Below are 26,166 nucleotides of genomic sequence, written 5' to 3' on the forward strand. Positions count from 1 at the left end.
TAAAAAAAGAGTGTTTATTGCCTGCACACATCACTTTTAAACAGTAGTTGAATCAAATGGACTTCACACTTTTCCTTATATTTTTATTAGATTCACGGCCTCTAAAAATGTGTGCTGTTACTTGACCACAACTGTTCAAGGACATACCTACCAGAAATAAATGTAATACCAAATAGGAGGATGGGAGTTGGTATTAACTTGGAATTAGAGAAAACAGCGTCTTGAAGAGTTACAGGTGGACTAGACTGAATTTTCTGCCTCTTCTGTTTTACTTGCCTGCTTCAGGAACCCTGTACAGGTTTTCTGTGAGTCGGGAACTGGCTTCACAGCATGCAGCAGCAATTTCTTGATAGTCAGATGCATGGTGGCTCTGTAAGATAAGTGCTGGCCTGGTAATCACAAGGTCAATGGTTTGAGCCCATCAGGTGCTCTGCAGGAGGGAAAACGAGGCTTTCTGCTCCTGCAGAGATTTACAGCCCTGGGAACCCTATACAGGTTCAGTATGAGTCAGAACTGACTAGATGGTACTTAACAACAACAACATCTAGATTGTAAGATTACTAAATCTTGACGCCGATGGCATGGAACATTGACTTTACACAGAGGAACTGACCTGTAGGTGTGCTGTTCTTGGTGATGTATCCATAAAGAAGGAATATGAAACATCAGACCTCTGGGCATGGCCCTGCACAGGAGCCATACAATGCTAACAGTTTTCAGCCTCTTCCAAACACAATTAGTTTTGTTTCACCCCCTACAAACTAGTAAGAACCTGTACATATGGATTAATTGTAACTAAGTTATAATTTGGAAAAAGACAATCATTTCTTTTGGTACATGGAATAAGAAGTAATCAAAGGAATTAAGGTTTTTTTTCTCTCTCTCAATATTCTGGAAACATTTTAAACAGTTATATAAATTCACTAGAGCTTAAAAGTACTTTAAATTGTTTTAAAACCTGTATTTCTTTTTAAATAAATAAGTTTGTATTTGTGAGATATTTATTCTCACAGCAAATAATTTAAATCCAATAAATTTTATAACAATAATGATTATATTTTTATTAGCCACTTTATTGACATTTATTTAAATACTTATAAGTGAAAAAATACAAAAAGACCAATTAGTTTAGAACTGAGCTCTTTGTTGTTGATAAGTGCCATATAGTCGGTTCCAACTCATAGTGACCCTGAAGAGGTTTCCAAGGAGTGGCTGGTGAGTTTGAACCACCGATCTTGTGGTTCAAACTGACCTTTTGGTCTGGTGCAGTATCCTACAATGATTAGTCTGTAGTTTAAGCCAATGAAATATTTCCAGAATTCATGACCTGCTTTAAAAGCTGCTTTACCCATTGCTATTCATTCAAATTGTATTCATCATGACTCCTCACTGGAAAGTTACACTTGTGAAATTAAGTGCAGTGTTAATAGCTCTGCATTTGGTTTTCTTATATGCCCATAAAAGAATGGTTTATTTTATGGGCATTAAAAACAAAACAAAAAGAAAAACACATATATTTGTTAGGGTTCTTATCTAGGAATAATGCTGTCTGGTTAAGGTAATTATCAGATTGACTTTTTATTATGATTTTTAGAAGGGAAAGGCAAGCATAAATTGTTGCTGGAGATGTGAAAGAAGAAGGTAATGTTTTTTGAGACAACACTGACAAAAGAAACTAATAGTAATAAGCCAGGGAGATAGATATGAGAGTTTGTTGTTCTTGTTAAGTGCTGGTGAGTCGATTCCGATTCATAGCAACCCTGTATAGTGTTTCCAAGGCTGTAAACCTTTACAGGAACAGAAAACCTCATCTTTCTCCCAGAAAGCGACTGGTAGATTCAACCGCTGACCTTGTGGTTAATAACCCAGTTTATAACCCACTATAGTATGCCAGGGCTCCTATATATATGTTATTATTAAGTGCTGTTGAGTCGGTTGCAACTCAACAGCACTTAATAATAATCCTATTGCTACCCTGCATAGGATTTCTGAGGAGTAGTTGGTGGATTTGAACTGCCAACCTTGCAGCTCAAACCAACCTTGGAGTCCAGTGTATCATCCTGTAGTGCCACACTAGGACTCCCTATACACACACACACATATGTAAGTATAAATATATGTATTTAACTTGTTTTTGTGTATTAAGAGGTTTACAGAGAAGATCATTATTTTTACATTCAACAAATCATACACTGTGTTTCATCTCAATGATTGTAATCTGTTCCATGAAACAATAGTTGTCCCACTTTCTCCTTGTGGTTTCTATTTCCATTCCACCCTCCTTCCCATCCCTTCTCAACTTTGTCCTTAGGTAAATGTTGTCCTTTGTATCCTAAATGATTGACCATTCCATGGTGAGCATACTCCACTAGTGTAGTTGTCCCCTTATATACATATCTACAGTTTGGCTGAAAATTGGCCACGAGGGTGAGTTCCTTTCCAGACTTGAATGGTGATCAAGGACCATAGTCTTGGGTTCCTCTAGTCTTTTTCTGACCAGTGAGCCCCATGTTTCTTTTTTATAATTTTGTTCCACATTTTTTCCCACTCTATTTGGAACCTTCTAATCCCTTTCAGAAGGAGCTCTGGTAGCATAGTTGTTACGAATTGGGCTGCAATACGCAAGATCAACAGTTTGAAACTACTAGCTGTTCCGCAGGAGAAAGATGAGGCTGTCTGCTCCCGTAAAGATTTACAGCCTCGGAAAAACCCTGTACAGGGTACAGGAGTCGGAACCGACTCCACGGCACATAACCAACCAACCAACCAATCCCTTTCAGAGCAGTTGATAGTGGTAGCCAGGCACCGTCTTAATTCTTCTGGTTTCACAGTCATTGTGACTGTTATTCACCTGCTCATTGGTCCATTGGACTAACTGATGCCAAGCATCTTCAGTTTTCATCATAATTCTTTCGTCTACACATGGAGAGACCAGTAGTTGCACCTCATGAGCTTTTAAGATTTCAGTCGCTACTCACCAAAGTTGGGTGTAGAACGTCATCTTTGTGTTATGCCAGTTGGCCATGGTGTCTGCCAGGGAAATTTTAGATCTGTGTTTCATCATTTGTGTAGCAGCATGTCCTAGTGTTTGGTTTACTGATCTGGTGATCCAAAATATGTAAGCTTGTCATGAAGTTATTGCAAATGGATTTGTTGTTGTTGTTGTTAAGTACCGTGGAGTTGGTTCTGACTCATAGTGACCCTGCACAGGGTTTCCAAGGCTGCAAATGTTTATGGGAGCACAAAGCCTCATCTTTCTACCATGGAACAGCTAGTAGTTTCGAACTGCCGACCTTGAGGTTAGCAGCCTGATTCGTAACCACGACGCAACCAGAACTCCTAATCCAAATGGATTTAGGAGCCACAAGTAACTGAAGTTTCATGTAGTTCTGTAATTCAGGTTATAAAAGATCCTGGAGCTGCAGGGAAATGTCAACATTACAACAGCATTAGCCTCACAGCCACAGGGCTGTACTGATGAACTTTAGCTCTTTCTCTGAAAAGGTAATGTCCTTGTTGGTCTCAGCTACCATTCTAGGGGATGATCACAGATTGCTCTCCTTCCCCTGTTCCTTTCTTCCTTTTGGTAAATTCCAGAGTCACTGGCTATAGGGGGAAAAAAAAAAAAACAAAAAACGAAAGAAACACTAACTAGGAAGTCCTGCTCAGTGGTGCTGAAATTACACATGGGCTGCTTTCAGCTTTTCAGACCTGTCTGACTAATCTGAGAAAAATTGGTACTGAGATTCCTTAGCTACTAACATGCCCAAAGTTTAGACTCCTTTAAGGGTAGATTTTCCTGTCCGGCCAAGGACAATTAAATGCTAAAGTGTTGGGTCTCTGATGTTAAGATTCAAACCTGTATTATCATTTTTGAAAATTTCTGGTCAGGGATATTAATGTATCATTATTCATGTAGTTTATAATCTGTTTTTGTTTTGTTTTTTAACTAGCCTACTAAAGACCTCTAGTTTAAGAGTATTCACTTTACTTATGACTTGTTTTTGGTTTTATAACATTCAAAAATGCTTAAAATCGCAAATAGTTGCCACACAACTCCAAGCAATCAGATTGAATTTCTGTATACTATCTCCTTCACTAAATTGTTAACAATTTATATGAAATGCAAATGCACACGCTTCATATAGAGTCTCTGATTTTATTTAAAAGCAAAGGCTCATACAAATAAAACTTGCTTTATATGGTTTCCAAATATTTAAATGCTATTTGCCTAATCTGTGGCATTTTAATCCACTTTTTTGATAGGATGTCAGAATTAATTTATTTTTTAGATTTCATAGCTTTTTAAGAGTAGGGGTGAAAGTTAGCATAATATAAAGATAATGTTATTTTCTTAAAAGTTTACATCTGAATAAATAAAATTTCTTAAGTGTTTATTACATAGTTCAGAAAACCCTTAGACTTAGTTTTGTTTTGTTTTTTCCTTTTGTGGATTGCTTTCTCATGGTGCTTTGAAGCTGTCATTGCCAGATGTGGAAATGCCTCTTTAAGAAATAACAGTATCACCATTATACACTAGGCTTTGGATTATTTGCTTCCTCCCAGAAAACACTATATGTGTGGACAGATTATTGGCATTTTGGGGTCAGAATCGAATCTGGAAGTCAGGGCTTACTGTAAATAGAGAAACAGAGGGGAGAAAGTGAGAAGTATAATTCTGACTGCTTACTCAAAACAAAATAAATATCCAGACTTTTAGAACCTAGATGTAACCGAACACGTTTCCTTACCTCTATCTAGAGAAAATTTAAATACTTCCTAAAAGGAATGCTGCTCTGTCATTTTGTATCTTAACATATTGTAGGTATAAAGAGAATGTAGTTTGTAAATTACATTAATCCATTTAAGCACATCCCATAATCTAAATGCTTCCTTTTGATTAAAACCAGATGAAATGAAATAAAAGGTTTTGGAAACTTTACCTACTTACTGACAATATGATTATGAATAACATCTGATGTCATATTTAATACTTTATTTCTCTAACTTGGCAAAAATGAAGAGAATTAGAATAGGTGACTGAGGTTAGTTTTGTAGAAAAATAACTTTTATGAAATTCTCAAGTGGCATTTCTCTGTATAAAGTGTACTTTTAGTTGGAACTGGCCTCTGATGTTCTGCGGTTCATTTCCAGGTCCTTCAGCAGCTTTTAAATCATTGCAGAAAAAATAAAGATAAAGTCCTTCTTTTTTCCTTTTCCACCAAGGTGAGTTGTGTCTGACGTATATGCTTGCTTGGCCCCAGCCACACTTTCTGGTTAAACACACTGTAGTATTGGTAGTGAGGTGTGAGCAACAGGAAGTTAAAAAACCTACTTAGATCTCACTTACACCACACTTACTGTCAAACAACAAACTCAGAGATATACTGTTATTTTCTCTGGATGTTTTTGTGGTTAATAACTGTTCTTCAAGGTGTTTTAGCGATTTTAGAAGTTAGAAAGTGGCATAAATCATAAAATATACATGATTTAGCCTATAATTTTCTCTCTCTATGGCTTTATTAGTTTCTTTTAGTTTGAAAAATGGAGACATTGTTTTCTCCTTTGGAAAGATTGACGTTTTTTAAAAGCAAAGGTTGATGAAAGTTAAAATCAGTTTCAGGATAATGTGTGTGAGTGGGGGGGAATAAGTGGATCAGAAGGGAGGAAATGATCTGTTGCTACTATAAGAGAGGAATTGTGAGCAACAGTCGCTTGATCTCCGTAATGGCATGCACACTCACTCAGTGCAGAATTTGTGCCTGTCTGCCTACCTGTCTCCTTCTCTTACCTGCAGTTGCTTGATGTACTGCAGCAATACTGTATGGCAGCTGGGCTGGATTTTCGACGACTTGACGGAAGTACAAAATCAGAGGAAAGAATCAGGATTGTGAAAGACTTCAATAGTACACAAGATGTTAACATATGCCTCGTCTCCACAATGTAAGGAAATAAAAAACAATAACTTTGTTTCTGTCTGATTGCTTTTATGCTTTAGAATAGTTTGTTGTTGTTTTAATGATCACTGTATCACTCAATGTTGCTTTGTTTTATTTGGCTTAAGGAAAAGCAGGGGGAATGCTATTATGATTGAAATAACAATATCTTGAGTTTTAACTACCTTTCATTTCCTTTATCATCACTGAATTCTCCTTACAAGTCTGGGTTTATAAAGATAACTATAAGAAAATAGATGCTTCCTCCTAGGACTTTTCTGTGGGGCTATTTTGGCTCCTGGCTTGTGGTCAGAACAAGCCCACTTTTTATTAACTGGGTAACTGAGCATTGTTTGTAGCAATGACTTGTCCCCTGTGCTCAGAAGCCCTAGAGAGCCCATGGAGCCAAGTGGCCAGATGTCTTCAGTCCTGTGCCTCGCCCTTGTCTCAACCAGACCAGCTCCATTCTTCTAGGTTTTGTAAAAGGTAAAATTGGCTCTAATGAAGACCTTTTTAAAGAGTATACATGCTTTAGAGAAAGACTTAAAATGAATATAAACACCTGAATAGAGTGTATCCATTTTTCAGATTCTTAAATCCATCAGTTTTGATATCTAATAGATAATAAGAATTCTGTAGACTCAATCCCACTCTCTTACAGGAAGAATTTCAAGGGACTTGATCAAAATAAAAATCACTTCAAATAAGGAATAAGATACATGCAGTGGGTGATTGCTGTTGAGCACTAAAATTATTTTTGAATTCTTGTAATTGAGACAAAGGAGAGAAGCTATGTGTTTCTACATTCCTGTGAATGAACTTCAAGAAGCAGTTTCTCACATGAGTCCTCTAATACAAACATTAGATGACATAGGAATACTGTCTTCAGTTGTGTTTGTAAAATAATTACTGTGTAGTGGGCTCCGAGGCATGACGACTCAAAGTATGTATAACAGAATGAAGTCTTCCCCAATGCTTTGCTGTCTTCCTGATGATTGTGATGCTTGAGTCCATTGACTCAAAACACCCAGGTTGTTGCTGTTGTTAGGTGCCATCAAGTTGTTTCTGACTCATAGCAACCCTATGTAGGCAAAAGGAAGCACTGCTTGGTCCTGTGCCATCCTCACACTTGTTGATGGCTTCCGCCCATTGTTGTAGCCATTGTCAGACCATCTCTTTGAGGATCTTTCACTTTTTCACTGACCCACTACTTTACCAAGCATGATGTTCTTCTCCAGGGACTGGTCCCTCCTGACAACATGTCTAAAGTGTGAGAGATGAAGTGTCTCCATCCTGGCTTCTAGCAAGCATTCTGGATACTTCTTCCAAGACAAATTTCTTTTTCCTTCTGGCAGCCCATGGTACTTCAGTGGTCTTTGGCAGCATCATAATTTGAATGGATCCGTTCTTCTTTCATTTTCCTTGTTCATTGTACAGCTTTCATATGCATATGAGGTGATTAAAAATACCATGGGTTGAAACAGCTGTACCTTAGTCCTTAAAGTGACATCTTTGCTCTTCAACATTTTAAGATCTGTTGCAGCAAATTTGCCCATTGTTATATGTCATTTAATTTTTTTGACTGCTACTTCTTTGGGTGTTAATTGTCGATCCAAGTAAAATGAAATCCTTGACAGTGTCATTCTCTTCTCCATTTTTCATGATGTTGTCTATTGGTCCAGTTGTGAGGATTCTTGTTTTCTTTACATTTAGTTCTAATCCACACTCTGTTGTTGTCTTTAATTTGTATCAGTAAGAGCATACAAGATGCAAAGTTAGGAAAACTTCTTAGCCATAATCAAATACCTTGAGGGAATGAGTAGAGGTGCCTTGAGAGCTCAAGAATGTAGTTTCAGCACAGGGTAGGGAATAGACACAAGAAGACTTGGGTGCTGGGGTTGGGGCATCGGGTAATACACCAGAAGGGGGAGGAGAATGGAAAAACAAGGCGGATGGGAGAACAGTTAGGCAGGTTTGCATGGGCTAAGTGGGACAGAGGTAAATATATGCACAACCTTGGAACAACAGGGCTTCGGGATGCAGGGATTGAGGCATGCTTTGAAAGGGGAATAATGTTAAGATGATACTTCAGGATATAGGGATTGAGGCATGGTTTAAAAGGGGAATAATGTTAAGATGCTTGGTGTCTTTTGAATCTTGGTTTCCCTTGCCTACCATTGTGAAACAGACACTTGGGGGCGGGGGTAGGAATAGCCAGAAACATCACAATACAAAGCTTATAAGTCCTTCTTCAGCCTGTAACCGGTTGGAATACCTTAAAGGGGACTAGAAGTTGCCCAGTGAAAGAGACCTCCTGTGGAGCTTGTGCGTTGCATAAGACCATGGGTGGAAACCAGAATCCCATCCAGAATTGTCTGAGGTAGGAAATTTCCACTGGAAAGGACGAGTAGACCAGCCTGGAGTGGCTAGAAGAACAGAAGATACTTCGTGAAGAAAGACCCGCAGGAAAAATTGGAAATAATAATGGCAGTATGATTGATTACTATAAGAACAAGTAAGCTATTTGCCTGGGAGCCATCAAGGCAAGTGGTCGAGTCCCCTCAGAGCAAACTCCCTTCCAAGACTAATAATTTAAGACTCAAGGGGAATACACGAGCAGGCATGTGGTCTGGCTGGTGACCACATTGGTCACCAACAAGGGGAAGATGGGGAAAAAACAGCAGTGAAGTTGGGATCTAAGTCTGACCATATTCAGTAGACTCCTGTGAATCCAGGCGGAGACCTGGATGGCCAGCAGTTAAGGCATGACCCAGGGACTCCTGGGCCCAGAGGCAGTGACATGGCCACAGAGGACTAGAGCGGAGAGTGAGGCATCCAGCTGATATGAAGTAAGGGCGATACACAAGAACACCCATACTTGCAGATAGTACCCACTTGACCTGGCTTCGATCTCTGGATGATCAGAGCTCAACTAGAAGAAGAAAGAGGAGGAAAAAAAGAGTAATCTGATACAGTTTGATGAACTTTACCTACACCTGTGGATGCAGTAGCTGAAAAGAGGGAACAAATCTTTACAGCAAGGATAATTCCCACCCCCTATCTAAGCAGAATTGACAGGGATGGGCAACTTGGACATTGGCTACCCAAAGTGGGGGTGCTACAAAGGCAAGAAATGACTGGCTTACAAGCTTTCAAGAGGGAACCTAGGTTGAGAGGGTGTGGAGGAAGGTAGAATCTCCACTGAGCAGTATCCAGTCTGTCTAGGTGGAGCTGATGAAATGAAATGCGGATAGGTCTTTTGTGACACAATAGTGAATAATTGTTATCAGGACCGATTGTGAAGGATGGAAATGTGTAAAGGTAGACATTTTTAGCAAGGAAGGGAGTAATTAACTTTGTAGTCTAGGAGTGGAGGTTCCTGGGACCATCAAGGGGAAAAAGCAGAGAGTGGACTCCTACCCAGAGAAGAAGTGATGCCAGAGGTGGAGTCAGAGACCATGACATAGAGAGATGGAGCAGCTGGGGACTTTAGACCCAGAGAGGTAGAGAGGCTGTGTGCTGACGACAGGGGGGCAGGCTTGTAGGGTATACACTTTGGTTGGTTGATGATGCATGGAAGGGATTGTAACCATGGCAATGACGATAGGATGAATGTAAAACTAATGTTCTCCCTTGTAAACTATCATATAATTCACAATAAAACATTTTAAAATAAAAAAAAAAAAAAAAAAAGAAAAAGATGGAAGGAATGCACATTCTCTGTGCCAAAAAGAATTAGCTGATGTTCAGCCATTTCAAGAGGCAGCATATGATCAAGAACTGATGGTATTAAAGGAGGAAGTCCAAGCTGCACTGAAGGCCTTGGTGAATAACAAGTGTCCAGGAGTGGACAGAACACCAATTGAAATGTTTCAACAAAGTGATGCAGTGATGGAGGTACTCACTCAACTATGCTAATTTAAGAGTTTTGGTAGATACAAATTTCTTCATCCCATGATGTCAGTATACAGATTTTCCTTTCTAGTTTACCCTTGTAAAATCTGAGCACTCTGTAAAGAGTAAAGAGGCTATTTATTCCCATTGAGAGATGCTTTGACTGTGTAATGGTGGTGTTGGAATGGATGAAAGTGAACAGATTCAGGATCTGTTTTGGAGATGCTAGTGGTTATCAGTGGTGAGTTCAAAAAGATAATGAACAAGATCTTCATTTGTCTAGCTTGAACAGCTGCTGGTTAATGGCTTATTTACTATGTTGGACAAGGAATAGATTTTTAAGGGAGGATCCAAAATTTCAATTTGGGATATATTAACCTTGAGATGTCAAACTAAGTTGTCAAGTAAGCAGTTGATCCATGAATATAGAATGCAGAAAAGAGGTTAGGACTAGTAAAGTAATTAGGAGCCATCTGATAAGGTCGTCTGGAGAGAGTGTGAAGAGAAGAAGAAAAGATGACTCTTAAGGTAATGCAATGTGTAAAGACCACTTAGAAGAAGAACATGAAACAAAGTAGCAGACAAGAATTACCAGTGAAAGGAAAACATTTTTTACAATGATATGCCAGGCAAGGTACTAATCTCTAAAATTTAAAGAAAACGACATCACCTCTGCAAGAAAAAGACAATTCAATTTAAAAATGGGCACAGGACACAAATGGCCATTTGACCAAGGAAGACATTCAAGTAGCCAGCAAACCTGAAGAAATGTTCACAGTCATTAGCCATTTGTTGTTGTTAAATAAATGCCTTCAAGTTGGTTCCAACTCATAGTGACCTTGTATAGGGTTTCCTAGAAGCAGCTGGTAGGTTTGAACTGCCAATCTTGTGATTTGAAGTCCAGTTCTGATCCTATAGGATCATACCAGGAGTCCAGCTAGCATTAATAGCAGAGTTTTTTAAAATGGAAAATAACAAATGCTTCTTCCTGTGTTGCTGGTAGGACTTTAACCACTGTGGAAACTGGTATGGTGCTTCCTCAAAAAGTTTGAAATATAAATAATGTACAACCCAGCAGCCCCTCTACTTGGTATGTATTTCAATGGACTAATGAAACATGAGAACATCAGTACATCAGTCTCCATGACTCTGAAACCAGAAGAACTATATGGTGCCCAGCTGCCACTACCAATTGCTCTAAAAGCAATCACAGTAGATGGTCTGGTCCCAGCTAGACTAGGAGAATATGTGGACCAAAACTCAAATTATTAAGAAAACAAACAAACAAAAAAAGACAGGGCTTACTCATCAGAAACAGACTGGAGCAAACTGAGACTGTGGCCCTTGATCACCCTTCAGGTCTGGAAAGGAGGTTACCCTTGGACAAAATTGAGAAGGGATAGGAAGGTGGGTGGAATGCGAATAGGAACCACTGGGAGGAAATGAGACAACTGTTGTTGCATAGAGAGGAATGTAATTATTGAGATGAAGCAAGCTGTATGATTTGTTGAATGTAAAACTAATGATCTTGTCTGTAAAGCTTCACTCACTTCACATAAAAAGTTAAAAAAAGAAAAAAAAAAATTACCAGTGAAGTAGCTAGACAAGTAGCTGTCCAGTGCTTCTCCTGTTGTAAACACCTGTAGAACAGTCAACCAGGGGACCTTACTGTTAAGGTCTAATGATGATTCCCAGTTCCTGATGTCATTGAGTTGTTTCCCACTTATAGCAACCCTTTGTAGGGTTTCCAAGACTGTGAACCTTTTTGTTGCTGTTAGGTGCCATCGAGTCGGTACCAACTCATAGCGACCTTATGCACAACAGAATGAAACATTGGCCCGGTCCTGGACCACAGGAGCAGAAATTCTCAGCTTTCTCCGAGGGAGTTGCTGGTAGGCTTGAACCGTAGACCTTGTGGTTAGCAGCCCAATGCTTATCTGACAACACCACAGCACTCCCCAACACAATACTAGGAGTGCCATTATGATAATAATATTCACTATTGTTATCCAGTCCTGGTGTGGTACTGTAAGATAAGTACGAGACCACAAGGTCAGTGATTCAAACTCACCGGCCACTCCTTACCCTATACAGGGTTGCTGTAAGTTGGAACTGACTTGAAGGCACTTACCAACAACAGCAACCTTATTATTATACTGAGCCCTGGTGGCTCCTAGGGTTAAGCATTGAACTGCAAACCACATGTCAGCATTTCAAAGTCACCAGCTGCTCTCTAAGAGGAAAATGGGTATTTCTGCTCCCATAAAGATTTATAACCTTGGAAATCCTATAGAGCAATGCTCTTCTGCCCTGAGGGTCGCTATGAGTTGCAATCAACTGATTAGCAATGGAGTCATTATTATTATTAACTTGTTTACATTTTCTAGGAGGCTTGGTGGCACAGTGGGTTAAGTGTTGGACTGTGAAACAAAACTTGGCAGTTTAAACCCGCCGACTGCTCTTCAAGAGAAAGATGAGGCATTTGTAAAGATTTATAGCTTTGGCTATAAGGCATTTCTCCTCTCCCCTACATGGGTGCCATGAGTCTTAATCAACCCCACAGCAGTGGGTTTGGTTAGGTGGGTTTTTCTTTGGATTTCCATTCCTGGGAATACTACTTCTTTGTTAGCTTTTTCGCTTTCTTTACTACATTGCCAGTAAAAATAAAAAGTTGCTATTTTGAAATGTCATGCCTCCTCTCCCTTGAATCAATCTTATTAATATTTTGGTCATCTTAATGCTTTACCCACATTCCTAAAATTTCAGGAGAAATTTTTTTCACTATAAACTGTTACAGTATTCATTAGCCTTTTATTGCTGATTCTATTAGGAACTCATGTCCGTTTGGTATATCATCTGCTTATTTGTTACTTTTCTTTTACTTTAACTTTTCAGGATCAATTTTAGTATCAAAAATCCAAGATTTTTATTAGTGTATTAAAATTATGTAAACTATCTTACATGTTTCTTTTAGACTTGACCTGCCAAGATTAATTTTCTTCTGAAATGATGTATGGTCAGTTAAAAAATAACATCAGTAAGGAGCCTCATTTTAAATGAAACCCTTGTAAAGCATCCACTGTGATATATTTAGATTGTTATTTTGGTGGTGAGGTTAAAACATACATATATTTGAGTGGTTATTTAATTAGATAGCATTGGTGGTCCTTATGATTAGTGAGTAAGAATGATTATGAATTACTCTAAAATTTATAAAGTTAGTAATAGTAGAATTTCTTGTAATCTCTGTAAACATTAGCTGAGGTTATACTTGACAAATAAATCAGCATTTTGATGTTTCCTAGTCCTGGTGTGTCACCCTAGGATAAACACTCGACCTCAAGTTTTGTTTGAACTACAAGGTTGGTGGTTCAAACTCACCAGCCACTCCTTGGAAATCCTATACAGGGTCACTATGAGTCAGAACCAACTCAAAGGCACTTAACAACAATAGTAACAGTCTAATACAAAGGAGCCTTGGTGACCGCTGATTGAAAGGTTTGCAGTTCTAACCCACCCAGTAACTGTGGGAGAAAGACCTGTCTGTGGGTTACTTGAATCATTTTTAGAATTTTGTTTTGATTAATACATAGCGTTCTTTAGTATGTCTCGTTGTATAGATTTTTTTGTGGTGGTTGTAGGTTTTACTTCATACATATATAATTTACCACAAGTTACTGGTATTGACATTTTTCAAGTAAAGTATAGGCACCTACACAAAATGACACCAATCATCACCCCCACAGTACTGTCTATTCAGTGAGGTTAGATTAGTCATTGTAATGATCATAGAACTCAGATACCATGCTAACAACTATGGGGCTTACTATGGAATGTAACAGGTTACAGTTCAGGGTCAGAAATGTTCAGGGTGCAGTACTTCTAGTCAGGATAGCCTTTCCTCTGACTTGCCCACAGGCAGGCCTCTGTCTCTGGCTCTCAGCCCCTTGGTCTGGCCTCTGACCTGCTGGGGCTATGTAACAGAGCTCTTTCAGGGCTGCTGATAAATGCCAAAGAACACACTACTCTGCTATAAGCCTCAGCCCAAAGGTACTCAGCTCTAGCTCCATGGGTCAGCAAACCTAGCACCCAATTAAGTGCCTAGAGGCACCCTACTCTGCAAATGAGCCTCCTGTCCAAAGTCACTCAGCTTTACTTACTCCATGAGCCACCATCACACTTAATTTATAAATCCCAATAGGAGAAAGTATGTATTGACCCACATTTTTCACTTTTTTGTTGTTCTTTTTTCCTTCCTGATGTTCCCAAGAGTCCTTCTTTTATCTTTTATTTATTTTTTCTTTTCATTTTAAGAATATTCTATAGCTGTTCTCTTTGGAGTATGCTGGTGATGAGTTGTCATAGTTTTCCTTCATTTGAGATTTCCCCTTTATTTCTGAAGGATTTTCACTGGATATAGAATTCTGGATAGATAACTTCTTGTTGTTGTTGTTGTTGTTAAGTGCCAACGAGACGGTTCCAACTCATAGCAACCCTGTGTAGAATTCCCAAGGAGCGGCTGGTGCGTTTGAACTGTTGATCTTGCAGTTAATGTTGTTGTTAAGTGCCATTGAGTCGGTTATGACTCAAACCCTTTATAGGGTTTCCAAAGCATGCCTGGTGAGTTTGAATTGTTGACCTTGCAGTTCAAACGGACCTTGCAGTATAGTGCTTATCCTACAGCACCATTAAAGGGCTCCTTTCTTTTAGCACCTGGCAATATTGTTCTGCTTGCTTCTGGCCTCTGTGTTTTCTGTCATTCAAATTGGTTGTGTGTCATTTCTTTCTTGTTGCTTTTAAGATGTTTCTTTGTCTTTGGTTTTCAGAAATTTAATCATGATGTATCTTGGTGTGGATTTCTTTGGGCTTATCCTATTTAGGCTAACCCCGGCTTGGTTTATGTATTTTTCTAAATTGGGGGATTTTTCAGCCACATTTCTTTGAATACATTTTATGTCTCGCTCTCTTTTTCTTATAGAACACTGATGATTCAAATACTAGCCCTTTTGTTATTGTCCCTCTAATGATTGTTTTTCCTTGTTAGTCTGTTTTCTCTCTGGTGTTCAGAATGAGTAGTAATACTAATTTGTGCTCAAATAAATGATTCTATTCTCTGTCATCTGCTCTCTACTCTTGAGCCCATATTACAGTTTATATATTGATTGATTATATATTTAAGTTGTTCAGTTTTCATTTGGGTCTTTCTGTTTCTTGCTGAGACTTCTCATTTTCAAAATTTGTTTTTTTAAGTATTTTGTCATTTCTTAGGAGCCATTTTTAGGATGGCTATATTAAATTCCATCTCAGGGTTACCATGTGGTTGATTGTCTTCTTACTCAAGTTGAGATTTTCTTGATTTTTGGTATGACAACTGATCTTTTTGTATTATATCCTAGATATTCTAAATGTTCAGAGATTCTATATCTTATTTAAAATGTTTTTCTTTAGTCACCTCTAACACCATGAACACTACTTGGAAACCCTATACAAGGTTGCTATGGGTCGAAGGCGACTTGATGGCACTTAATAACAGTAACAACACCATGACAGTCAGGTGGAGGTGGAAGTCCAAGTGATGCCATCAATTCTTCTGTGGCGTTTGGAAAGAGTAGGGTAATGACTGTCTAACAATTTTCTGTCTTGCTGGAGTGAGCCTTTGCTGTTTCTTTGGTTTAAAGGAGGTGGCTTTTGGGGGGGCCTTTTTTGGTCTATGTTTGTTGGTTTCTCCAGATTTCTGCTTTCTTCAGAACCTAGTCTGGGATCTAGTAGACAAAAAGAAAGCCAGAGAACTCACTGTGATAACATTCTTCTGCTCCTGTGGTCTCGAGATGGTCTGCCTTCTCTTCACTGCTCATGATATTCTTACTTTTGCTTCACTTTTATTCATCATTCATCAGTAGTTCCAATTCACCAGCCACTCCTTGGAAACCCTGTACACAGTCACTATGAGTCGGGAATGACTTGAAGGCACTTAACAATAACAGGAGGAATAGAGGGAAGAACGTCAAATCCTGAATTGAATATGCATGTGACTTTATTTAGCTTGAATTTACTAACCATTTTTTGTTTTGTTTTATTAATTATGTTAGAAAACTCTTACGGAAATAGTATCTTGACATCTAGAAATCTTTAAAAACCAGTACTACCTGTGTACATAGACTCTTCCTTGTTGTTGTTAAGTGCCGTGGAGTTGTTTACAACTCAACAGTGACCTGTATAGGGTTCCCAAGGAGCAGCTGGTGGGTTTGAACTCCTGACCTTATGGTTCCAAATAATCAGATTTTTAAGGGATTTTCCCAAGTGTTAAACATTCCATGGATGTTCCATTTGTGATCTACTTTTGTTTTACTCACCTTTTATCGTGTTAATGCAGCATTGTTTTAGTTATCAAAACCTGGCACAACTGAATTATAGCACAGCAATTAATTATGTTTTGTAGTTTTAATATACTCCTTTCTGTTTCTTCCAGGGCTGGTGGACTAGGCCTCAATTTTGTTGGTGCCAATGTTGTTGTATTATTTGACCCTACTTGGAATCCAGCCAATGATCTTCAAGCCATTGACAGGTATAAAACTCACAAAATTTAAATTGACCTACAAATACTTTTCATCTCAAAGTACTCCTGAGTTTTTTAGGCTTGCTTAGGGAGTCCTGGTGTGGTGCTGTAGGATCATCCCTGTACTGCTAACTGCAAGGTTGGTGGTTCACACCCACCAGCTGCACCTCAGAAACCCTATCTAGACAGGCTCAGAAACCCTATCTAGACTGTGAGTTGGAACTGACTCAATGGCACATGACAACAGTATTATGGCTAAAATTAGAAGATAGTGGAAATCTTGTGAAAAACTTCTATTTAAGAAAACTCTGAACTTCTGAATCCAAATGGCAAGATACCGGTAGAATTCAAGGCAAAAAAAAAACACAACCCATTAATTAAGTATAGGTAGCCCAAAACAAATCTAATTACTATCAAGTCAATTCTGACTCATAGTAATCCCATAAACTTAAGTAGAGTGGTGATGGTGGTGGCAGTGTGCTGTGGAGTCAGTTCCAACTCATAGTGACGCTATATAGGGTTTCCAAGATTTTAAATCTTACGGGAGCAGAAAGCCTCATCTTTCTCCTGAACAGCAGCTGGTAGTTTAGAACTGTCCAATTGGGTTTCTGATGCTATAAATTGTTACAGAAGCAGACTACCACATTGTTCACCTATGGAATGGCAAACTGCTGGAGGGTTTGAACCACTGACTTTTTGGATAGCAGCTGAGCATTTAATCACTGTACCACTAGGGCTCCTTAAACAAAGTCAAGAGAAATATAATCCGGAATACAAAACAGCAAAACCAGAACTCTTAGAATATGAGGAGAAATGGACAAATATAAAATCATAGTCAGAAAATTAATATACTTCTATCAAAAATCAGTTGATCAATTAGGCAAAACAAGTACATTTTAAAATTATTTGAAGAACATAGTTATCCAGATTAATTTTACATATATATATATATAGTTGTTGTTAGGTGCCATCAAGTCGGAACCGACTCATAGCAGAACGAAACTGCCCAGTCCTGTGCCAACCTCACAGTCATTGCTACACCTGAGCCTGTTGCTGCTACCACTGTGCTAATCCATTTCATTGAGGATTGTCCTCTTTTTTGTTGACCCTCCACTTTACTAAGCATGATGTCCTTCTCCAGGTCATTTGATGTTTAATTATCACAAGATGTCATACTAGGTACTATGGACATTCAAAGGAAATCACATTCAAATGAATTAATTTTCTTTTTAACCCTTATAAAAAAATAGATTAGCCATTACTGTTTGCAGGCTATAATTTCACTTATAATACACTGTGTTAACAGGAGCACCTTAGTAGTAGTATACAGTTCTCTGCTGGATACAACCTTATCCAAAGCAAATTGGACCCAGTTCTTTAAGTGGCAGCAAGAATAATGACAAAGTAAAATAACAGCTCACGTGTATTGAGTGTTTTCTGTAAGTCAGGAACTGTTCTCAGTGGTAATGCTACATGAGTATCTCATATAGCATTCAAGAGTGTTCTCCTGTGTTGTCATACCTATGTTCTCAGTGCTTATTCTACATGAGGCTCTCATTCAACACTCAACAATCCGCTCCTGTGTTCCACACTGTTGTCATACCAATGTTACAGGTTAGTAAACAGAAGCACACAGCTTGAGTAATCGCTTGCTAAGTTCACAGCCAGCCAGTGGCAGGACCAGGATCCAAATCCACACCTTTCTTCACTGACAGCAGTCAAGGAAAATGGTCAGATAAAAACCAGACATCACTCTCGTCCATTTTTTTTTTTTTTTTCTTAATACATTTTGGTGTAATTTTGTACTTTTCCACCTAGGCTATCAAGAGCCAATCTATGAATTAACTTACATATTTTTTAAGCTCTTGAGCACATGGTAAAAGTCCTGTCTCACACATTTCTGCTTTGTTGTTTATTGTTAAGTGCCTTCAAGTTGTTTCCAACGCACAGCCACCTTGTATAGGGTTTGAGAGGACCTTGTGGTTCAAACAGTCTTTGCAGTCCAGTGCTTTGTCCTGTAGCACCACACTAGGACTCTTCACTTCTACTTTATGTGCCAAGAAATTAATGAAGCATAGATCTAAAGATGTTTATAAACATTTTGTCTTTAAAGATTAAAAGCTAGGCACTCTAATAGTGTCTCTCTCATTCACCAAACTGCTGAACACACACCCAAATAGCATTGACTTAGCTCCATATAAAAAAAGTTTTTAAAGCCCAAATATGAGAGAGAACGGGACTGTGAGCCCTTTGGAATCCAGGCTGCCGCATAGAAGTGAGGATGCAGGTCATTTAGCCCTGACTGTACTGTGTCGCAGCAGCCTGGTTCCCCTCTGGGGTGTGAGTAAAGATTTGCAGGCCCCCATGATGCCCTTCTCTGTGAGGAGGAATGAGTGAAGGATGCAGTGAGAGACTTTGTGAACACCAATTATTACATTATTGCAAGGTCAAAAATAAACTTCTAGCAAACACGAAAGGTACATATGATACTATAGGATAAGGACTGTACTGCTAACCAAAAGGTCAGATGTTCAAACTCACCAGCTGCTCCTTGGAAATACTTTACAGGGTCACTGTAAGTTGGAACTGACTTGATGGCACTGAACAACAACAGAAAGATCCATATTCGTACCCATTCTAAAGAAAGGGGATCCAATGGAATATAGAAATTAGCAAGGTCATTAATATCATATGCAAATAAAATTATGCTGATGATAATTGAAAAACATGTGCAGTAGAACATCAACAGAGAACTGCCAGAGATTCGATCCGGATTCTGAAAAGGATATGGAACAAAGGGTATAATTTCTGATGCCACATGAATCTTTACTGAATGCAGAAAACACTAGAAATCTGTTCATCTGTGTTTTGTTTTGTTTTAAAACTTTGTAACAATTTTATTGAGATGTAATTTACAAACATAAATGCACTTGTTTACTATCTGCAGTTCAACACATTTTGATATGTGCACACCTGTGAAACCACAGCCACAATCAAGATAGAGAATATATTCATGTATTGCATCCCCCAAATTTTTCTTGTGCCACTTTGTAATCCACCATTATTTAATCTGCATCCCACCACAATCACCAAGCAATTCCTAATCTGCTTTCTGTCACTATCAATTAATTAAGATTTTTGAGAATTTTACATAAATGGAGCATTTGGGAATACAACCCTTTCAGAAGCTTAAAACTGCCATAAAAAAGAAAATCATGAATATAGGAAAATTTGGGATACTTGTAACAGAAATGAAGTTCATATGTTTATTTTTTCTACAGTGCTCTTCTCTTCAGTAATTAATCTTTCTACATAAATTTCTATTTTTATATTACTAAATAATACAGCATATCTAAATATAAAATGTTTCTTTGAAGATCTATTAAAATTTAATAGTGTTTTCATTTTTAAGGCTAAAAGCTACTTTTTGAACCCAACGTTTTTTCATTTGATTTTTATTTTGTTTTTAATGTTTTTGCAGAGCCTATAGGATTGGGCAATGCAGGGATGTCAAAGTATTTAGGTTGATATCCTTGGGAACTGTGGAGGAGATCATGTATTTACGGCAGGTATACAAGCAGGTAAATACATTTCCCTTATTTTAATGAAAAACTAAATGTTTTTAAAAGTTAGAGGGCAATTCATGTAATTTTACTCTGTCATATTGAATTTAATAAGGTTATGAAATCCTTATTAGAGTACTACTTTAAAGAAAAAAAACTTGTTATTGTGAATTGAGCACAGGTTTACAGAGAAGATGATCAGTTTTTACATCCAGTAAATCGTATGCTGTGTTTCACCTCAATGTTTGCAGTCCCTTCCATGGAACAGCAGTTACCCTGCTTCCTCCCTGTGGATCCTATTTCCATTTGACTCTCCTTTTCATCCCTTCTCAGCATTGTCCTTGGGTAAATGTTGCCCTTTTGATCTTGAATGATTGACCATTCAATGATGAGCATACCTTACTAGTGTTGTTGTTCTCCATGTATGCCTATCTACTGCTCTACTGAAAATTGGACTACAAGGGTGAGACCTGAAGGGTGGTTGAGTGCCATAGTCTCAGGTTCCTCTAGTCTCTTTCTAACCAGTAAGCTTGGTCTTTTATATATACATATATTCAATTTCAAGTTTTGTTCCACATTTTCTCCCACTCTCTCTGGGACTATCTAATGTGATCTCTTTAAGAGCAGTTAGTAGTGATAGTCGGGCACCATCTAGTTCTTCTGGTCTCAAGAGTTGTGGTGACTGATGTTCACATGTTCCATTGGCCCATTGGAATAGTTGATTCCAAGCATCTTCAAATTTTCATCTCCCTTTTTTCTTCCACACATGGAAAGACCAATAGTTTTATCTAGAGTACTTCTTTTAAACAGATTAAGGTTTCAGTTAATAGTTTTGAGAGCTACAAGTTTCCTAGAGCAGTACTTCTTAAACTTTAATGTGCTTATGAATCATCTAGGGATCTTACTAAAATACGGAGGTAAAAGGTGTGGGATGGGACCCAAAATTCTTCATCTCTTAAGTAGTTCCCAGGTATGCCAGTGCTACTAGTCCACAGGCCACAATTTAAGTAGCAATGTCACAGCTCCCTAAACTGTGGGAAAAGACATGAAAGTATGTCTCAGATGGCTTCCAAGTACACAGAGATATTGGTCTCCTCAGTACTCTGGGTGGTAAGATCATCTAGACCAGTTTCTAACCTTGAGTTGCTTTCTCTGTTCACTCTAAGTGGCTGTTCTTCTATTACCAGTTTCTACATGAACCATGACATAAAAAAGATTGGGTCGCACTACCTTGCAGTATCTAATGTAACCTTTTTATGTTGAGCATAATGGAACTGGGACCCAGAGATGCCACAGTCAATGAAATTGTAGGAATAGAGCTCAAGTGTGTTAGCTACTATGCTTTTAGTAGTCTAAAATTGCATTAACTTTTTTTTAATCCTTACAGAGTATCAATTACTGCTCCATTTATACATCTAAATAGACAAAGTTTATTTATTTTGTAACTGCTCACTTGAGAAAATCTGGTATGAGGTTCAAGTTTAATTATAAGTGTTAAATTTGAATTGTTCCCTATATATTAAGTTGGCATCTGTTTAAGAATAAACATCTGCTACATGTGGTAATCGTTAACCTAAGAATGATCCAACCTTAAATTTATGCTATTTTCTTAATTCAAAAATGGAATTGTACACAGCAATTTTTGTTTTCTTAAAGCATTTAGCTCTGTATGAAACCTGTCATCGTTTTGTTTTTTGGTGTAGTACACCATAACAGTAGTTGCTCTAAAGAAGGAGATGGTAACTGGAGAGGAGGACCAAAGAAACTTTCTAGGGTTAAGGAAGTCTTATAACTTGATGGATATGGATGTTTAATAACTGTTTACATTTATCACATCTCATCCAATTATATACTTAATATCTATGGTGAATGTGTGAGACCAAGTCAGTTCTGGTTTGTTGTGACCTTGTGCAGGGTTTCAAAGGCTATAAATCTTTATGGGAGCAGAAAGCATCATCTTTCTCCCACAGAGCAGCCAGTTTATAATTCATTACCCTGCCAAGGCTCCTTGAATATCTATATCTCATTATGAAAATGATATGGGGATGATGCTTGACCTCCTTAATTATCTAGGGGAAGGAGAATCAGACAGCATCAGCATCAGCCCAAGGCTGATGCCTATGAGGAATCTCCAACCTTCATTATCGATTTGGTCACCAACTGGGCCTCCCTCAGTGCTTGATGTCTCTGCTAGGATTGATAATTCATTGTGTGGACACACAGAACTCACAAACCATACTCATTATTATAGGGTTTATTAGGAAAGTTAACAGGTTACATTTCAGGATCTAAAATGTGAAGCCTACAGTTCTTAGTGTAACAGAGCATCTTCTCAGCTGTACCTGCAGGCACGCCTCTCTCTGGCCCTCGTTCCCTTGGCCTGGCTTCTGGCCTGCTCGGGCTGTGTTACAAATCTCATTTGGACGCCAATGAATGCCCAAAGATCACTCTGTTCTGCTGTAAGCCTCAGCTGAAGGCTCTCAGCTCTAGCTTCATGAATAACAAACCTAGCTCCTCAGATTAAATGCTGGAGGCACCCCATTCCAGAAGGAAGTCTCCTACCCACAGGCCCAGTTTTACTTGCTCTGAGGACCAGGAAGCCCATCACTCTGGCTCATGCCCTGGCTTTTGGTCCTGCCGCTGCTCCTTCTCTGTCACTCTTCTGGTGCCACAGCATTCTGTCCCTCAATTAAGGGAATTCAATGTGCAGGAATCTCAAAGTCCAAAGGGCACACCCTGCTTCTGACTTTTCGCTCTTGTGGGTAGTGTGATTCCCCCTTCCTGCTACTGAGATGCCGCATTTAAAACCCAGCAAAATGTCAGAATTGACCAAACACCACATTAGATAGCCAAGTTTTTACAACCGTAATTAGTCCTTTGAACAGTCATTCATAACTGAATCATATAATCCGTTCAGCATTTTCCCCACTTTCTCTTACCTGGACGCATCAGGAAAAAGTCATTTGGTGGCAGTTACAGAGCTAGAAGCAACACTTTAAAGAATTCACTGCATTGCATTCACTTACACAATTTTCCTTAAATATACTTTGTTTTTTAGAGCAGCCTCCTACAAAGTTTTGAAATTACTTTTTCTCTTAACTTTTTACTATAGTTTGGGTGAAAGTTTACAGAGCAAATCAGTTTTCCATTTAGCAGTTTATACATGTTTTGTTTCATCATCTAGGTTGTAATCCCCTTAGTGTAACAGCACTCTTCCCACTTCCCATCCATCCATACTTCTGTCCTCTCCTTCACTGCCCTTCTGAGCTTTAGTTTGGGGCAAATGCTGCACTTTTGGTCTTCTATGGTTGTTGCAAATTTTTCCTAATGAAAACAAATTTTTCCTAGTGACATCCAAATACAGTTCATGATACTTAATTGGGTTCTGGATTGAGAAAAAATAAACACCAATTTCAAGGATGTTTTCAGACACTTGAGAAACTTTCAGTAATGATGGTATATTTTGTTGCTGTTGCTTAGTGCTTTCGTGTTAATTTCAACTCATAGTGATCCTGTGTAGGGTTTCTGAGCAGCAGCTGATAGGGGCTCTGATAGTGGTGTCACGGATATGTTAGTGAATGACCTTGTTTTTAGAAGATTCTTGCTTGAGATTTGGGATGAAGGTTCATAATGTCTGTTGTTTATTTTCAAAGACCAGAAAAAAAAATGTGTGCGTCGGGAAGGGGTGGATATAAAGAGAGACAGATAAATTCAAGCTAATATGTTTGGTGCTGTAGGATAAGCACTGGACTTCAGGGTTGGTTTGAACCACAAGGTCGGCAGTTCAAATTCACCAGTCACCTCTTGCAAACCCTATACAAGGTTGCTACTCAGTGGCACTTAACAACATGAGCGGGTACGTCAAAAAGTACTGCTACAAAATCATAGACACTTTTGCTAACAAATATCAAAATGTGAAGCTATTGTTTCTCAGCATACCTTGCATCTAAGTCTACACACTTCTGAAGGTGGTCTTTCCACCTCTAACTATTCCCAAAGAATTCCAGGCTCTTCGATTTACACTCTGTAAAAATGGCACTATCAGCATCCTCAAGAGACTCCTGTCATGTTCCTTTTAAATGTTCTTTGAGTTTCTGAAGGGACAAAAATCAAGGCAGTAGGATAGGTAGGGTGAGGTTCCCAGTGAAATTCTCATAGAACAGCCCTTGCTATCCTTGGAGAACGAGCAGGAGCATTTTCCTGAAGGGAAACAAAATTCCTCAGTGCAACTTTCCTTCCTGTTTTTCCACCAATGCATTTTTTTTTTTTTTAACCTAACTTTTTATTGTGAATTGAGTGAAAGTTTGCAGAGTAGATCATCAGTTTTACATTCAGCAAATCATATACTTTACTTCATTACAATGATTATAATCCTCTCCATGGACCATCAATTAACAACATTGTTGTTAAGTGTCTTTGAGTTGTTCCTGACTCATAGTGACCCTGTATAGAGTTTCCAAAGAGCAGCTGGTGAATTTTTGAACCACTGACCTTCCAGTTCAAAGCAACCTTGCAGTCTGGTTCATTATCCCACAATGCCAGTAGTATTTACCCTATTTTCTTTTAACAGTTCATTCCTCCCTGTGTCTCCTGTTAACTTCATCTTTCCTCTGCCAACCTCGCTCTTGTTGTATGTTGCCTGCCCCATCCTCAAACGTTTTATGAAGGAAGTGCTTGCACTTTGCATCTTGAATTTTCATGTCCAAAACCAAATTTCTGATTTTTCTCCCTAATCTGTTGGACTCACAGTTCACCATTGCAATTTTAAATCTTACAACTTTTTCTCCTAATAAGCCCCCAGAATTGTCTTGTGTCCTTTCAAAAAATCTGTCAAAATGACTTCTTTGGAGTACCAGAAAAGTCACCATAACCTTCTGAGCTGACCTCTTTGCCTTGATTTTAACTAGCCCAGCAAATCCCATTAACAACCACTGTTTTGAATTGGACCTTGCTCTCTGAATCATACTGGTAAAGGTGAAGCTCATAAAACAGCCTTCATTAGTATTGAAAAATTGATGGAAAGATTAGATCTGAGCTAGCTGATTTTCATACTGTGCAGAAAGTTTGTTGAGGCCAAAATGTTCACTTAAAATGGAAAATGCCAAACCATGTGAATCCCAGCTTCAGTAGCTGTTACATCAATGGTTACTCTATGGCTGTCTTCCACCAGTGTCTGGACTTGAGTCCCAGTGTCTTTATTCATCCATGTTTTTGACTCACCCTGAAGTCTTTATGACCGTCTTTAAAATGCTTCTTGTTGTTGTTGTTATGTGCCGTGGAGTCGGTTCCAACTTGTAGCAACCCTGAACAGGGTTTCCGAGGCTGTAAATCTTTACGGGAGCAGAAAGCCTCATCTTTGTCCTGCGGAACAGCTGTTAGTTTCGAACTGCTGACCATGAGGTTAGCAACGTGATTTGTAAACACTACGCTACCAGAGCTCCTTTAAATGCTTGCTCCATCTAAAAACTATTGTTTTATGTGGGAAAGCATTCCCATAGCTTTTTGCAAAGCTTCAGTGTTTTGGGATGATGCTTACTTGGTTTGTAAAAGAGCACTGGTGGTATAGGGGATTAAGCTTGGGGCTGCTAGCCATAAGGTTGGCAGTTCACACCAACCATTTGTCCTACAGGGAAAAGATGAGGTTCTCTGCTCCCATAAAAATTTAGAGCCTTAGAAATGCTACAGGGCAGTTTTACTCTGTCCTATAAGGAAACTAAGGAGCTCTGGTAGCATAGTGGTTACAAGTCGGGCTGCTAACCTCAAGGTCAGCAGTTCGAAACTACCAGCTGTTTTGCAGGAGAAAGATGAGGCGTTCTGTTCCTGTAAAGAATTACAGGCTCGGAAACCCTGTGCCGAGTCGCTATGAGTCAGAACTGACTGCACGGCACACAGCCACCACTCAGAAATCCTATGCAGGGTCGCTGTTAGTTGGAACTGACTCGGTAACACTTAACAACATAAGGATACCACAAGTCAAGATTGACTCAGTGACAGTGGATTTGGGTCACTTGAGTATTTTTTTAAATTTGATATTAGCCCAGACGACAAAGTCGTTTTTATTTTTTAATTTCATAACACAAAAGTATTCTTAATTTTAGGGCACTCTTACAAAATCAAAACAAATTATTACTGCTAGAACGTGTCTGCAGCTGTCCATTGGTCACAGAAACATTTGTTTGGAATAAGCTAGTGGCAATACTTTTTGACTTACCCTCGT

General features: G+C 38.7%; 1 protein-coding gene across 1 annotated transcript in view; it reads left to right on the top strand.

Moving 5' to 3' along the window:
* Positions 1–26,166, top strand: part of ERCC6L2 (excision repair cross-complementing rodent repair deficiency, complementation group 6-like 2) — a 124,823-nt gene that overhangs the window by 74,433 nt on the left and 24,224 nt on the right. Inside the window, exons 10-13 of the mRNA XM_006867640.1 lie at positions 5,155–5,226; positions 5,798–5,943; positions 16,300–16,395; positions 19,868–19,967. Coding sequence (XP_006867702.1) covers positions 5,155–5,226; positions 5,798–5,943; positions 16,300–16,395; positions 19,868–19,967 — 414 coding nt within the window. The remainder of the gene's footprint in view (positions 1–5,154; positions 5,227–5,797; positions 5,944–16,299; positions 16,396–19,867; positions 19,968–26,166) is intronic.

This window comes from Chrysochloris asiatica, unplaced genomic scaffold (genome assembly GCF_000296735.1).
Source record: "Chrysochloris asiatica unplaced genomic scaffold, ChrAsi1.0 scaffold00107, whole genome shotgun sequence".
Classification (NCBI taxonomy): Eukaryota; Metazoa; Chordata; class Mammalia; order Afrosoricida; family Chrysochloridae; genus Chrysochloris; species Chrysochloris asiatica.